The sequence below is a fragment of the Oryctolagus cuniculus genome, chromosome 2, assembly GCF_964237555.1.
Source record: "Oryctolagus cuniculus chromosome 2, mOryCun1.1, whole genome shotgun sequence".
Lineage (NCBI taxonomy): Eukaryota > Metazoa > Chordata > Mammalia > Lagomorpha > Leporidae > Oryctolagus > Oryctolagus cuniculus.
Window position 1 is genome coordinate 615,368 of NC_091433.1, and position 13,922 is coordinate 629,289.

General features: G+C 71.3%; 1 protein-coding gene across 4 annotated transcripts; it reads left to right on the plus strand.

Annotated features, from left to right (window-relative positions):
- The first annotated feature begins 414 nt into the window (after positions 1-414).
- Positions 415-10,908, plus strand: TACC3 (transforming acidic coiled-coil containing protein 3). 4 transcript variants are annotated; one of them, XM_070067822.1, is made up of 16 exons: positions 415-557; positions 2,739-2,901; positions 3,517-3,656; positions 4,543-5,310; positions 5,447-5,522; positions 5,642-5,747; positions 7,245-7,297; positions 7,912-8,021; positions 8,124-8,238; positions 8,324-8,428; positions 8,830-8,906; positions 9,015-9,058; positions 9,339-9,499; positions 10,389-10,495; positions 10,583-10,703; positions 10,784-10,908. In XM_070067822.1, the coding sequence occupies exons 2-16, from the start codon at positions 2,740-2,742 to the stop codon at positions 10,847-10,849; spliced, it is 2,211 nt and encodes a 736-aa protein (XP_069923923.1). In that variant the 5' UTR covers positions 415-557; position 2,739; the 3' UTR covers positions 10,850-10,908.
- The last annotated feature ends 3,014 nt before the right edge of the window (positions 10,909-13,922 follow it).

Genomic DNA, 13,922 nt, shown 5'->3' on the forward strand with positions numbered 1-13,922 from the left:
TATGGGAGATGCAGTCCTCACTCGGCCCTCCCGCGGGGCACCCTGGGAGGCGGACTCGGCGCTCCGCGCCCAGACGGAAGTGGGGGGCAGCAGCGACGGCGCCCCGGGGTGCGGCCACGTTCAACCTCAGACCCCGGACGTGGCGCTGCTCCCGGTCCCGCTGTACCGCTGGAGGAACCTAGGCCCAGGCGGCTTCGCAGGCGTCGCCCGCGACTGAGCCCGGGGACGCCAGGGCGATGGCGGGCCTCACAGTCACTGTCCCCCCGAAGGTGACCCTAGGCCTGCCCAGCCTCGTCAGCGCCCCAAGGCCCCAGAGCCCCGCGCGCCGCGCCCACAGCGGAACTGCCGCCGCTCGGGGGCGGGGCCTCCCATTGGCCGCCGCTGCCCTGCGGTCCCGCCCCCGGCCGCGCGCTGATTGGCCGCGTGGAGCCAACAGTCAGTATTTGAATCCGCCGGCGCGGCGGGCGGGAGCGCGGCGGCCGCGGCGTCTGATCCGAGTCCTCGGCGCGGAGCTAGCGGCGGCGGCGCGGGCCTGGCGCCCGGCAGCGAGCGGGCAGGTAGGTTGCGGCTGCCGGGCCCCGCACGGCGTGCGGCCGGGCTGAGGGGGCCGTGGGCCCGGCCCGGGGGCTTCGCCGGGGCCCTGCGCGGGCGGGCTGGCTGGGGGCGGGGCGCGCGCTCCCGCAGCCTCGCTCCTCCCGCCGCGTCCTGCGCCTCCGCCTCCGAGACGCCTTCCCGACCCCTGCCGCTTCCCGCAGGCCCGTGTCCTCGGCTCCGCGCCCCCGCAGGGCGACGCGCCTGGCGCCCGGGGTGTCTCGGGCTGGGTTAGAGACAGGGCCCCCGACAGCCGGGGCGCCCCCCGATGGCCAGAGCAGCCCGGCGGGTGCTGGTGGCTGTGCCCTGGTCTCCCCCCCCCCCCCGGGGACTGCGCCCTGGTCTCCCCCTGGGGGCTGCATCCTGGTTCCCCCCCGGGGGACTGCGCCCTGGTCTCCCCCCCCGGGGGACTGCGCCCTGGTCTCCCCCTGGGGGCTGCATCCTGGTTCCCCCCCCCGGGGGGCTGCGCCCTGGTCTCCCCCTCCCCCCCGGGACTGCGCCCTGGTCTCCCCCTGGGGGCTGCATCCTGGTTCCCCCTCCGGGGAGCTGCGCCTTGGTCTCCTCCCCCCGGGGCTGTGCCCTGGTCTCCCCCCCCAGGACTGCACCCTGGCCTCCCCCCCGGGGCTGCGCCTTGGTCTCCTCCCCCCGGGGCTGCGCCCTGGTCTCCCCCCCCACGGGGGGCTGTGCCCGGTCTCCCCAGGGACTGCGTCCTGACTCCAAGGTGACTGCGCCTTGGCCGCATGGGCGGGAGGGCAGCTGGGTAAAGCGGAGCCCCCAGCCACGGCCAGGCCCCCGGTCGAGATGTCTCCCCCAGCCCTGCCTGCGCGGCGCTCCCACGGGGAAGCTGGTCAGCCTGCAGGCCCCACGGCTCAGCTGCTGGCTAACGCGCCTCAGCGCTGGGCCCCGCCCCCTGCCCGTGGGAGCCGAGGCTGGAGCTTTGGCCCTGCCCTGTGCCTGCCCTGGCCACTGCCGGCATCGGGTGCGCCAGCAGGTGATCTGGGCAGAGAGAGGGGTCGTCTGCGCGGCTTCACTCCCCAGGGGACCGTAACCCCCCGGGCGGGGCCCCGCGGGGCTCCCAGGTGGGCGCGGGGCAGGCGCTGGGGCCGTCTTCCACTGCGCTCCAGGCCATCAGCAGGGACTCCATGTGGGCTGTGGCTTAACCCTGTCCCCAGTACATCTTCCTTTTAAAAATGCAGTGCCCCTCCCACGGCCCCCCAGAGAGGCTGGGCCCCCTGCCCCCAGCTGCTCTGCCTACCTGAGCCCGCTGGCCAGGCCAGGTCCAGCAGCCCCAGCCGTCCACTCAGCACCACCGTGAGCGCCTGCTCCGGCCCCGCCCCCACCCCGTCCCAGGTGTCCGGTGGGGCCGGTGATGCCCTGGTCTCTGGCAGCCTCGCTACAACACCGGCAACCCTCAATGGCAACCAGTTCAGGTCCGGCTGCTCCACTTCCCTTCCGGCTCTGCTGTGGCCTGGGAGGGCAGTGGAGGATGGCCTGGGTCCTTGGGCCCTGCACCCGTGTGGGAGACCCAGAGGAAGCTCCTGGCTCTTGGCTTCAGATTGGCACAGTTCCGGCCATTGCAGCCAGTTGAGGAGTGAACCCGCGGATGGAAGACCTCTCTCTCTCTGCCTCTGCCTCCCCTCCCTCCCTCCCTCCCTCCCTCCCTCCCTCTCTCCCTCTCTCTCTCTCTCTCTCTCTCTGCCTCTCCTCTCTGTACAACTCTGACTTTCAAGCAAATAAATCTTTAAAAAAAAAAGTAAAAAGTGTGTCCTCTTGGTGACCCGCATGGAGCTGGTAGGAGCGGAGTCTTCTAGAACCTTCTGGCCTCTGAAGGTCCGCGTGTGTGAACGCCGGGACACCCTCCCGGCAGCTGGGTCTGCTTTGCCCGGGGCCCTGCAAGCGCTGGTGCAGCCCCACTGGCAGCTCTGAGGGAGCCTGGGGCCTGCTGGCGGGGTTTCCCCGGCCTCTGCAGCAGCTGTCCTGGGGGAGGCGGAGCTGCTGTGTCCCCACCCCGGGCCGTGGGGCTCGGCTTGGAGCCCCCCGGAAGGGGCCGCTGGGCCGTGGGCGCACCCGAGCAGCAGGGGCGTCCAGGCCCGTGTCTGCCCGTCCGTGGTTGTCCTCCCCGACGTGGGCACGCTCTGCTTTTCCAGAATGAGTCTGCAGATCTTAACTGACGAGAACGTCGCCGGCGACAAAAGCCCAGAAAACTGCCACTTCCTGTTTTCGTCTCCGGAAGTTACCGGCAGGTCGTCCGTTCTCCGCCTGTCCCAGAAGGAGAATGTGCCGCCCAAGAGCCTGGCCAAGGCCGCGAAGGTCGGGGCGGGCGCTGGCGTGCGAGGCTGGGGGTCGCTGGGGGGTCTGCTCTCTGCTGACCCTGGGGTAGGGGTCACCCGGGAGTCTGCTCTCTGCTCTCTGGGCTGGGGGTCACCTGGGGGTCTGCTCTCTGCTCTCTGGGCTGGGGGTCACCTGGGGGTCTGCTCTCTGCTGACCCTGGGGTAGGGGTCACCCGGGAGTCTGCTCTCTGCTCTCTGGGCTGGGGGTCACCCGGGGTCTGCTCTCTGCTCTCTGGGCAGAGGGTCACCTGGGGGTCTGCTCTCTGCTCTCTGGGCAGAGGGTCACCTGGGGGTCTGCTCTCTGCTCTCTGGGCTGGGGGTCACCTGGGGGTCTGCTCTCTGCTCTCTGGGCTGGAGGTCACCTGGGGGTCTGTTCTCTGTTCTCTGGGCTGGGGGTCACCCGGGGTCTGCTCTCTGCTCTCTGGGCTGGGGGTCACCTGGGGGTCTGCTCTCTGCTCTCTGGGCTGGGGGTCACCCGGGGTCTGCTCTCTGGGCTGGGGGTCACCCGGGGGCCTGTTCTCTGGGCTGGGGGTCACCCGGGGTCTGCTCTCGGCTCTCTGGGCTGGGGGCCTCTCCTCACTGCCCGCTCCCCCAGGTGACGTTCCAGACACCTGCGCGGGACCCACAGACGCACAGGGTCCTGACGCCTAGTGTGACCAGTAAGCTGGAGGCCCTTTCTGCCCTGGATGGCGGCGCTGGACCTGAGAACCCTCTCAGCGGGACGCAGAAAGAGAAGTGAGTGTGGGTGCCGTCCACCGCGGCCCTGCCTGCCTCGCGTGGCCCCTGCCCGGCGTGGTCCAGCGCGCGTGGACACTGGTCCATGGCAGTTGCTGGCTGGCTGGGTGGCCATGCCCTGGCCACCTCAGCCCTCGCTCCTTGCGTGGCGGGCTGTCCCGGCCCCACCTCTGGGCCTTCCGGTCTCCCGTGCTCACTTGGCTCCTGGGTCTGCGCCCCGCCCGCCACGCTCTGAGCGGGTGGAGGTGGAGGGCGGCTGGCGTGTGACCGTCGGGGGTGGGGGGGCGGCTCGAAGCTTCACCGCCCAGACGGTGGCCGCCGGGGCTCTGTGTGCCGGCGTGTGCTGTCTAGACACCAGGGCCCAGGACGGGGTCTCCCTGGCGTGGTTCGTGCCGGCTGTGGCTGGCCCAAGGGGCCAGAGCGTTCTCTTGAGCAGATCTGGGGTGTGCAGAGGGAAGCGCCCCCAGTAAGCACCCGCCCCCGCCCCCGCCTTGCTGCCCTGCAGCCTCCCTGTCCTCTGGGGGAACTGGCCGAGGGAGCAGAGGCCACCGCTGTTACGACAGCCCAGGAGGGCGTGGGGCGGCTCGGGGAAGGAGGCTCCCAGCTGCTGTGGGCCCGACCTCCTGCCTGGGGCGGGGGGCCCTGCGCGTCACCCTGTGAGGCGCGTGTGGCCGGGTGTCGGCGAGGGGGAGCAGAGCGCTTGGGCACAGAGCCCCTCCCCTGCCACGCTCAGACTCGGAGAGTCGGCGGAGCAGGGCGGTGAGCGTGGCCCACTCCACTCCCGCCCCAGGGCTCTCGGAGGGGGGCCCGCGGCAGGCTGTCCGCGGGGTGCGGGGGTGCGGGGCTGGCAGGCTCCCGAGTGGTGACCGCGACTGTTTCTGGGCAGCCAGCAGCTCCCCAAGGAGGCGGGCCCCGGCGCAGCCAGCGGACCTCTCCAGAGGCAAGCAGTGGCCGCCACAGCCGCGACAGCCACTCCTGCGGGGCACGTGAGCTCAGCCGTCCTGCGGGGCAGTGCCTCGAGCCCCCCCCGCAGCCCGGGACGTTCCGAAAGCCAGACACTGTCCCCAGGGCCGGGACCCAGCAGCATCCCAGGCCAGCCTCCGGGGGTGGCGGCCCAACCCGCGCCAGAGACTCCGCCCAGGGCCTCACAGGGAGGCTCCCACGACGCTCTCTGCACGCCGCGGCCCACGGCTGCCTCGCCTCTCGGCACAGGTCCTAGAGAACCACACGGGGTGCTGCTCGTCTCCCCCACAGGCCTGCCCGGGGGGGCCCCGGCTCACCAAGAAGACGGAGCCCCTCCCCCTGTGGGCTCCACCCCGGTGGACCCCCTGCAGGCCAGCGGGGCCGCAGCCCCAAGTCCTCAGAAGGGACAGGCCCCTGGGACTGCACTTGGCGCACTGGGACGGAACCTCCCTGGCGAGGCCAGCAGCATGGTGCCCGTGCAAGGAGAGAGGCCCGAGGGGAGGCAGGGGCAGGCCGAGCCTGCACCCCCGGGCTCTCCCCACCTCGGCCGGGAGGAGCCGCCTGGCCCGAACCTCAGCCCGCGTGATGCTGGCCCCAAGGCTGATGGCACAGAGGCCCTGCCCCAAGAAAGCCCTGAGGCTGGCCAGCCGGGTGCGGGGCCTGTGGCTGCCGAGCCCTCGCCCCCGAGCCAGTAAGTATGGGGCGGTTGGGTGGGGGCAGCCGCTCCCCGGGGGGCTTCCTTGGGTCACCTCCCCGGCCGCCTCCCCGGAGCCGGCTCGGCCTGGCAGGTGGCGGCCGTGCCGGAGCCCTCTGCTGACCCTCTCCAGGCAGCCGTGTGTGGCTTTGGTGGGCGACGCACCTGAGGTACAGACGGTGGCCGAGACCCCAGGACCAGGAGACGAGGTGTGGCGCCCACCCCGTGCCGCCTGCCATGTGCCCTGTGAGGGGGAGTGGGGCGGGAGAGGCCACAGGCGCTGTCGCTGGCGGCTGGGGCACACCGCCCACTCCGACCTCCTCTCCAGCAGGGAACCCGGGAGTCCCCCAGCACGCCGACGCCCAGGAGCTGTCCGGGCAGGGGGCCTGTGGCCCTGGAGCTGGAGGAGGAGAGCTTCAGAGACCCCGCCGAGGGTGCGTCCTGGGCCGCGCTCACGGGCTGACGCTGTGGCCACAGTGTCACGGGCAGGAGTGGAGGGAGCGGGGACCCTGGTGGCGGGAGCCCTGCCGAGCGCACAGCTCGCCCCCGGGTACGGGCGGTGGCAGTGCAGACCTGAGGTCCCAGAAGGCTGCCCCGGAAGCCGACAGGCATGCGGTGACCTTTGGGGCTGAGAAGGCGTCGTCTCGGTTTTGGTCACTTAGAAACTCGGTCGTGGAAGGCTGGGAGTGGAACGGAGGGGCCTCAGCTGGAGAGGCCCCCCACCCCGTGGGCCCTGGGCAGCCCCGCGCCCTGCCTGTCCTGCCCGCGCCCGGGCTGGGGGCGACTGCCTCCCTCCTGAGGGCTGGGGGCCTTCACAGTGCTGCGTCCCCACGTCCCTGCACCGGCCCAGTGGTGTGGCGGGGCTGCCTGTGGTGCAGCTGCCCCTCCCTGACACACGTGGGCGTCGCATGCTCCAGGGCCATCTGTGCGTGAATGTGCAGAGCCATGTCTGTGTGTGTGTGTGCAGAGCCGTGTCCTTGTGTGTGTGTGTGTGTGTGTGTGCAGAGCTGTCTGTGTGCGCGTGCACAGAACAGTATCTGTGTGTGTGTGTGTGTGCGTGTGCAGAGCCGTGTCTGTCTGTCTGTGTGTGTTTGTGGGCAGAGCCTTGGTCTGCTGTCCTGGGGCCATCTGTGCACCGTGTGCAGAGCGATGTGGCGTCGGTTTCTCCGTGGTCATCGCCTGCTGGCTGAACGCCCGGGGAGAGGGGCGCTCGCACGGAATGTGTGCACGCGTTGTCCTCGGCAGTCCCTGATGGCCGGTGCTGCACACCGGGAGGCACGGTGCCGTTTCTGGAGTCGGTGGTCTGCACCCCGGCCCCCGCAGGAGCTCCTGGTGTGGGTGCCATCCCACTTGTCTCCCTCCTCAGAGACTCGTTTACTTACTCGAGAGGCTGAGTGACAGAGGTCCTCCATCCGCTGGGTCAGTCCCCAGATGGCCACAGCAGCCGGAGCTGGGCCAGGTAGAAACAGGAGCCAGGAGCTTTTTCCAGGTCTCGCACGTGGGTGCAGGACCCAAGCACTTGGGCATCTTCCACTGCCTTCCCAGGCCACAGCAGAGAGCTGGGTGGGAAGTGGAGCAGCCGGGACTCGAACCGGCGCCCATGTGGGATGCCGGCCCTGCAGGCTGGGGCTTTATCTGCTACATCAGAGCGCCGGCCCCGATAAGTTGATTTTGTGAAGGGTTTAGGCCCCTCGAGGTTTTCCAGCCTCGGATGACGTGACAGGTGTTTGTTCTGGAACAGCTGTAGACGGGCGCTCACCCCAGCAGTGCCTCGGGTGCCGCGCTCGGTGCCCCCGCCCCGTGAGAGCAGTCGGCTCCCAAGTGGCAGAGGCCTGAGCCGTGGGCCAAAGCTCTGGTGCCGGGCTGGGCGGAGGGCGGGAGGAGGGTTGGCTCCCAGGGCCCAGCCGGGCCCCCTGACCTCTGCCCCTCAGTCCTAGGCACGGGGGCCGAGATCGATTACCTGGAGCAGTTCGGGACCTCCTCGGTGAGTGTCCCGCGGCACCCTGGCCACGCCCCCCCAGTGTGTGTCCCGCGACACCCTGGCCACGCCCCCCCCGTGTGTGTCCCGCGGCACCCTGGCCACGCCCCCCGTGTGTGTCCCGCGGCACCCTGGCCACGCCCCCCCCAGTGTGTGTCCCGCGGCACCCTGGCCACGCCCCCCCAGTGTGTGTCCCGCGGCACCCTGGCCACGCCCCCCCGTGTGTGTCCCGCGGCACCCTGGCCACGCCCCCCCGTGTGTGTCCCGCGGCACCCTGGCCACGCCCCCCCGTGTGTGTCCCGCGGCACCCTGGCCACGCCCCCCCCAGTGTGTGTCCCGCGGCACCCTGGCCACGCCCCCCCGTGTGTGTCCCGCGGCACCCTGGCCACGCCCCCCCGTGTGTGTCCCGCGGTACCCTGGCCACGCCCCCCCGTGTGTGTCCCGCGGCACCCTGGCCACGCCCCCCCCCCCCCCCCCCGTGTGTGTCCCGCAGCACCCTGGCCACGCCCGTGCTCCAGCCCTCCCTGTGCTGCCGGGGCTGTCCGGTGTGGCCAGGGCGGAGGGCGCGCTGGGGCGTCCCCGGGCCGCGTGGAACCCGCTGAGTGCCCCGCCTCCCCCAGTTCAAGGAGTCGGCCCTGAGGAAGCAGTCCCTGTACCTGAAGTTCGATCCTCTCCTGAGAGACAGTCCTGTGCGACTCGTGCCGCTGGCCACGGCCGCTGAGGCGGACAGGTGCGGGCAGGGTGGACAGGGGCGGGCGGGCAGCAGCACGGGGGGCCCCGTGCGAGCAGACGCGTGTGGGCTGACCCAGCCGCCTCGCTCCTCGGCCCCCAGCACGCAGGTCGCCGCTGAGCCCTCGGGGGGCCCCCTGGACACGCTGCTCGTGGACCTGGACCTCGGGGGAGCCCTGCCTGTCCCTGTGAGCGCGTCGGGCCCCCTGGAGCCGCAGGTCGCTGACGGTGGGGGCTGCTCGCTGGTGCTGGGTGGGAGGAGGCGAGGCTGAGAGCCTTGTGACGCGTCTCTCATCCCTGCAGGTGCCGGCCCAACCCCTGTGTATCCTGGAGCCCAGCTGTCCACCCCTGCCCGTGGGGCCCATCGTGGACGTGCTGCGGTACAGCCAGCGAGACCTGGACGCCGCAGTAAGGGGCAGGCCGCCCTGGGGCTTGGCGGGGCGGGCGCAGCCGCGGGGCACACCTGAGCAGGTGGCAGTGGGGCCTGGTGTAAGTCCATCTGCACCATCCTCTGGGTTAGGACCCCAGCCTCTGCCCTCAGACACGCAGGGCCTCGGCCGTTGGCACCTGGTGTGCCCGGCTAGAGTCACGTGGGGCTGACGGGCACACCGGGAGGATGGGCGCTGCGGGGCCTCTGCTGGGCTGTGCCGTGGCGGGTGTCACGATCCAGCGTGTGAGGCATGTGAGGCAGGTGGCCTCGGCCTGGCCAGGGCCCCCGGGGTCCCCTGAAGCCCCGTGGAGCCCGTGACTCCTGACGTTGCTGTGGGGAGGGGCGGGGCGTGCAGCTCCCGCGTGTGTGTGATTCCCAGGTGCAGGCGGCACAGCAGGAGAACCTGGAGCTGAGGAGCCGGTGTGAGGAGCTCCACACCAAGAACCTGGAGATGGGGTAAGGCCGCGGGCCGGCGGGGCTGGCGGGGCCCGGGGCTCGTGGGGCCGGCGGGGCTGACGGGGCCCGGGGCCGCCGCGGCGCAGCACTGACCGCCCTCCCCCGCAGGAAGATCATGGACGGGTTTGAGGGGATCGTGTACCAGGCGATGGGTAAGTGCCCCGCGTGCCTCGTCCGCCCACGGCCACGGGGCTCTGGGCAGAGCTGTGCTGGGCCCCGTCCTGTCCCCACCGGCTGAGTGCGTCCAGCAGCCCCTGTGGTGGCCGGGCTCGGGCCGCTGCACTCGCCCCTGTGGGACTGCGTGAGGGCGGGTGTCCGCTGGCCCCGTGCCGGCCTGGCCCATGCGGTGGGAGGGCCATCTGGCGGGCCCGCGCTTGCCAGCGCCCTGGTGCCTGGCATGCCGGCGCCCCGACCCGGCTGCTCGCTCTGCAGAGGAGGTCCAGAGGCAGAAGGAGGCTGCCAGAGCGGAAGTGCAGAAGGTCCTGAAGGACAGGGAGCAGCTCGCCGCGGACCTGAGCTCCACGGAGAAGTCCTTCTCCGACCTCTTCAAGCGCTTCGAGAAGCAGAAGGAGGTGATCGGCGGCTACCGCAAGGTAGGGCTGCCCGCTCCTCGGCCCGGCCTGGGGCAGCCGTGCCCGGGGGGCCGCAGCGCGGGGGCGGCTCTGCCGACTGCAAGGACAGCGAGGCTGACCGCTGGCCTGGGGGCCTCCGTGGGTGCCTGGGGTCAGGGTGAGCCGCCTGTCTCCATCCTCAGGCCAGTGGCTGGTCCCCAGCCGCCCACAGAAGTAAAGCGGGTACTCCATGGGGGCAGCTCTGCAGAGCGCGTCGGGGAGGGTCGTGAGCACAGAGCCGGGCAGGAGACACCCCCAGGGGCCGCAGCAGCCCCCAGCCCTGTCGGCACGTGACGCGCTATCGGCTGTCCTGGCGGGGGCCGGAGACAGGGCCTCTCCGACAGGGCCGTCTGCCCCGGAGACGCTGCCTCCCTTGCCTCGCCCGTGCCCGTGCCCGTGCCCGTGCTGGGGAGCTCCACGGGCGCACTGAGAAGCCACTGTCCTGTGTGCAGAGGCAGCGCTGGGCTGGACGCCGGGGGCAGGGAGGAGCTCGGGTCAGGGGGCGTGGAACCGGGTGCTGCCCATGGCTGCGGGCAGCAGGTGGCGGGGAGGGGACCCCCGCGGGGACGCCCGCTGCGCACAGTGGCGACTTCCCAGCCAGCGAGGGGCAGCACCTGTGCAGAGGCGAGCGTGTCAGTGTCGGTGCAGTGGGCGGGGCAGCCAGGGGAGCTCGGGTGGCAGGCGCTGGGCCCTGCTGAGCCTGGGGGGAGGCGGCTCCCACGCCAGGGCCACCATGCTGGTGTCAACTGCCAGCCTGCAGCCCGTCCCCTCTACCGTGCCCAGGCACCAGGCAGGCCTTGCCTCACCCCTTGTCAGCTCGCAGGGGTGGCTGGGTGGCGTGAGAGAGGGCAGCTGTGGGTGCTCCCCCCAGAACGAGGAGTCGCTGAAGAAGTGCGTGGAGGACTACGCGGCGCGGGTGGAGAAGGAGGCCCAGAGGTACCAGGCGCTGAAGGCCCACGCGGAGGAGAAGCTCAAGCTGTGAGTGCTGGGGGGGGGGGGGGGGCGGGTGGAAGGGCGGGGCCAGGCGGAAGGGCGGGGCTCAGCCGCTGCCCTCTGTCCGCCCAGGGCGAGCGAGGAGATCGCCCAGGTCCGCAGCAAGGCCCAGGCGGAGGCCCTGGCCTTCCAGGCGAGCATGAGGAAGGCGCAGATGCAGATCCAGTCGCTGGAGAAGACCGTGGAGCAGAAGGTGAGGCCCGGGCCCCCGGCCGCCCCCAGCCGCCCCCAGCCGCCACCCGCCCCCAGCCACGGCCGCTTCCCTCCTCCCAGGTGAAGGAGAACGAGGAGCTGACGCGGATCTGCGACGACCTCATCTCCAAGATGGAGAAGATCTGAGCTCGCTGCTGCTTTCAGCCGCTCTCTTTGGCTGCTGAATAAAGTTCCCCTTAGGCTGCCGTGGGCTGTCGCCGTCTGGACTGTGCAGTGTCCCCAGCAGTGAGGGCACCGCTGGGCGGGCAGGGCAAGCTGGTGGCCCCGGGAGGCCAGGGGAGCCCCAGACGCTGGACATGGTGCGGCCACGGCACCCGGCGGCCAGCGCGTGCGGCACTTGGGTGGCGGGGAGGACCCAGAGCAGTGTGTCCCTGCAGAAGCAGCCCCGTGGCCGCCCCTGCCCCCAGCGCGGCCCGGCTCTCTGCTGTCCCCAGAGAAGCAGGAGGTAGAACTGCTGCCCAAAGCCCAGTGTAGACAAGCGGCAGCGTCTCCGAGTGATAGTCGGGGCTGGCTGCAGACAAGGCCCCCACTCGTGCCTCACCCCGGAGCAGCCCTGCTCCTGGGGGCACTGAGGGGGTTCCGCTGAGCCCCAGGGACAGGTGCAGGGGGCTCGGCAGCCCCAGGAGCCCTTCCCAGCAGGTGGCGGCTCAGCCCTGACTCCCCTTGGCCGGGGCGAGGCTGAGAACGGGCCTTCGCCCTGTGCTGGGGGCTGGTGCTGCCGGCCTGGACCCCACATCCCCAAGAAGCAGGCAAAGGCAGCGGCCAGTGAAATGGGCGAGGCCAGCGGGGGCTTCGCTGTCCACGCAGCCTGGGGAGGGACCGTGGGCCACAGCAGGCTTTGATGGCCGTGGTGAGGGCCCGGCACTGGGAGGGGCCCTGGACGTGCCTCACAGCCCCACGGTGACCCTGCTGCCTCCGGAGGCCGTGGCGCGGGGACGGGGTCATCTGGTGGCTGCCAGGAGGCAGGAGTGGGCCAGGAGCTCGGGACAGCCGAGCCGCCAGCAGCAGGCGCTCGGCCTGAGCGGGGACAGGAGCCGAGCTGTTGGCAGCTGTGCTGGGAGGACCCTGCCCAGGCCTCAGGCCTCTCCCCTTCCCCCTCAGCCCCCGGTCCCAGCCCGGCACCTCGCAGCCGGCCTGCTCAGTCCCCCCAGGAGGCGCTGGGGAGCTGGGCACCCACCTCACGGGTGCGCGACCAGTGGCCACTAGCAGGGGAGAGCCGGAGCCGCCATAGGTGGGCTGTGTCTGCTGCTGCAGTCGGGGTGCCTGGCCCCCGTGGCTCGAGAGCCTCGGGCAGGCGGTGGGTCCTTGGCACCCTCACCTGTCCAGCCGGGGGGCAGGGCTGGGCCTCCTCCCGCCCCGCCCCAAGCTGCCGGGGCCTCCTGAGCTGTGCCTGGAGTCCATGCGGAAGGCCCCGTGGGACAGCAGGACGTGTCTGGGCAGGAGCCTGGCCCGAGGACGCTGGCCGCACAGAAGGGCCTTGTGTGGCTGAGTGGGTGTCTCCTGGAGGCGCACAGCGGCAGGGCCTGGGGTGCTGGGGGGCAGCCCCTTCCTGCAGCCAGAGACAGGGTCCCTGAACCACCCACCCTGTGCCGTGGAGCCGTGGAGCCGTGGGCCAGCGTCGGGCCTTGCCAGCCTGCCCTGTGATGCCAGCGGCTGCCTGAATGAGTTCCCCGAGGTGGGGGGGCCCGGTGGCTGCTTAGGGTGAGCGCCAGCTCCAGCTCCAGCTCCAGCTCCAGCTCCCTGCTAATTCCTCTGGGAGGCGGCAGAGGCGGCCCGAGTGCTCAGCCCCTCCTGGGGCCTGGCCTGGCCTGGCCTGGCTACAAGGTTGCCGCCCTTGGGAAGTGAACCAGTGCACTGAGGGGCTCACTCTGCTTACAAATGGAAACAATAAAAACGTCTTAAAAAAAAAGACCCCAGGGCCGAGCTGCGGAGTGATACCAGGAGGGGCCTCCTGGGACTCGACCCCCTGACCCCAGCCCCCACGGCTTGGACAGGCAGCTGCAGCCACGTTCAAAGAAGCCCACCCCGTACCCTTCTGAGGGTCCACCAGCTGTGGGTGAGTGGACACCAGGGGCCACATGGCTGCCCAGGGCCCAGCCTGCAGGCTGGCCACAGCGTGAGTGCTCCCCCAAATGCAGGCCCAGCTCTCTCCTCCCAGCCATCAGGTGCTGCCCCCAGCCCAGGCTGACCCCCATCACTGGAGCCTCGGGGCCCAGCGGGCAGCCCCCCGAGAAGTAGGTGTGCCTGGGGACAGCCGGCCAAAGCTTCTGTCCGTGTGCTCCCTGCTGTCGCCCTGACCCAGCCAGGCTGCTGAGACAGGCGGCCCGCAGGGGGCGCCATTGGAACAGCCTGAACCCTTCCTGCTGGCCTGACTGGGATGGCCAACCCTGGGTCCTCACCCAGGTTTCCAGGACACACCCTGGGGTGCTGAGGGGCCGTGTCTGTCCCCACACAGCTTCACCGCCCCAGCCACCCTCCATGGCCACGTGGTCACACCACTCACCGCCCCAGCAAGGCCGGCCTGGGGGTGGGGATCTGCAAGGGGTCCCTGCAAGACTTGGCCCCACCGCGGCTTCCTCCAGGCCAGCAGTGTCGGCGGCCACGAGGCCATCATTGCCTACCCCACGTCCCCTGCGTGGCCCTTGCCGTCTGTCCTCCCTGCCTGCCCCCGCTGCTGACCCCTGGCTGTGGTCCCAGGGAACTCCAGAGCCCCACACACAACGGAAGAGGGGGCTGGGGTGCAGCTAGGTTCCTGCAGGACCCCCTTGTGTTTGGTTTTGATGAAAGAGATGGCGAGAACAGGGCTGCTCATGGAGTGTGGGACACACGGACCCTCGGCCAGCACAGCTGGGGGCCTGCGCTGGACATCGCCCTGAGCTGGAACCTGAGGGTCCCGCGGAGCCCGGCAAGCCCCAGCATTTCTGCCTGGGGTGTCCAGTGAGCTCAGAGCTGCCTGCCCCTGCCCGGAGCCCTGCACCCCTCCTCCCTACGCCCCACCCCTGGGCCAGGCCCCAGCACTGAGGCACAGCCACGGCCCAGAGCTGACTGCGGAAGGCAAGGGCAGAGCCCCACCAGCCCGGTCCCAGGGTTCCCGCCACTCAGTAAAGGACAGGACCCAGAGGCGCGAAGACCCCTGGGGTGTGGCTGTGGACAGGCCATCTGCTGGGGTGGCACAGAGCAGGCCTGGGGCTTGGCGAGG

Bases quoted from the DNA above. Each gene is read 5' to 3' on its own strand.
- TACC3 (XM_070067822.1), top strand. From the start codon at position 2,740: ATGAGTCTGCAGATCTTAACTGACGAGAACGTCGCCGGCGACAAAAGC. The intron at 5,748-7,244 runs GTGCGTCCTGGG...TCTGCCCCTCAG, and splicing joins CTTCAGAGACCCCGCCGAGG to TCCTAGGCACGGGGGCCGAG. The intron at 8,429-8,829 runs GTAAGGGGCAGG...TGTGATTCCCAG, and splicing joins AGCGAGACCTGGACGCCGCA to GTGCAGGCGGCACAGCAGGA.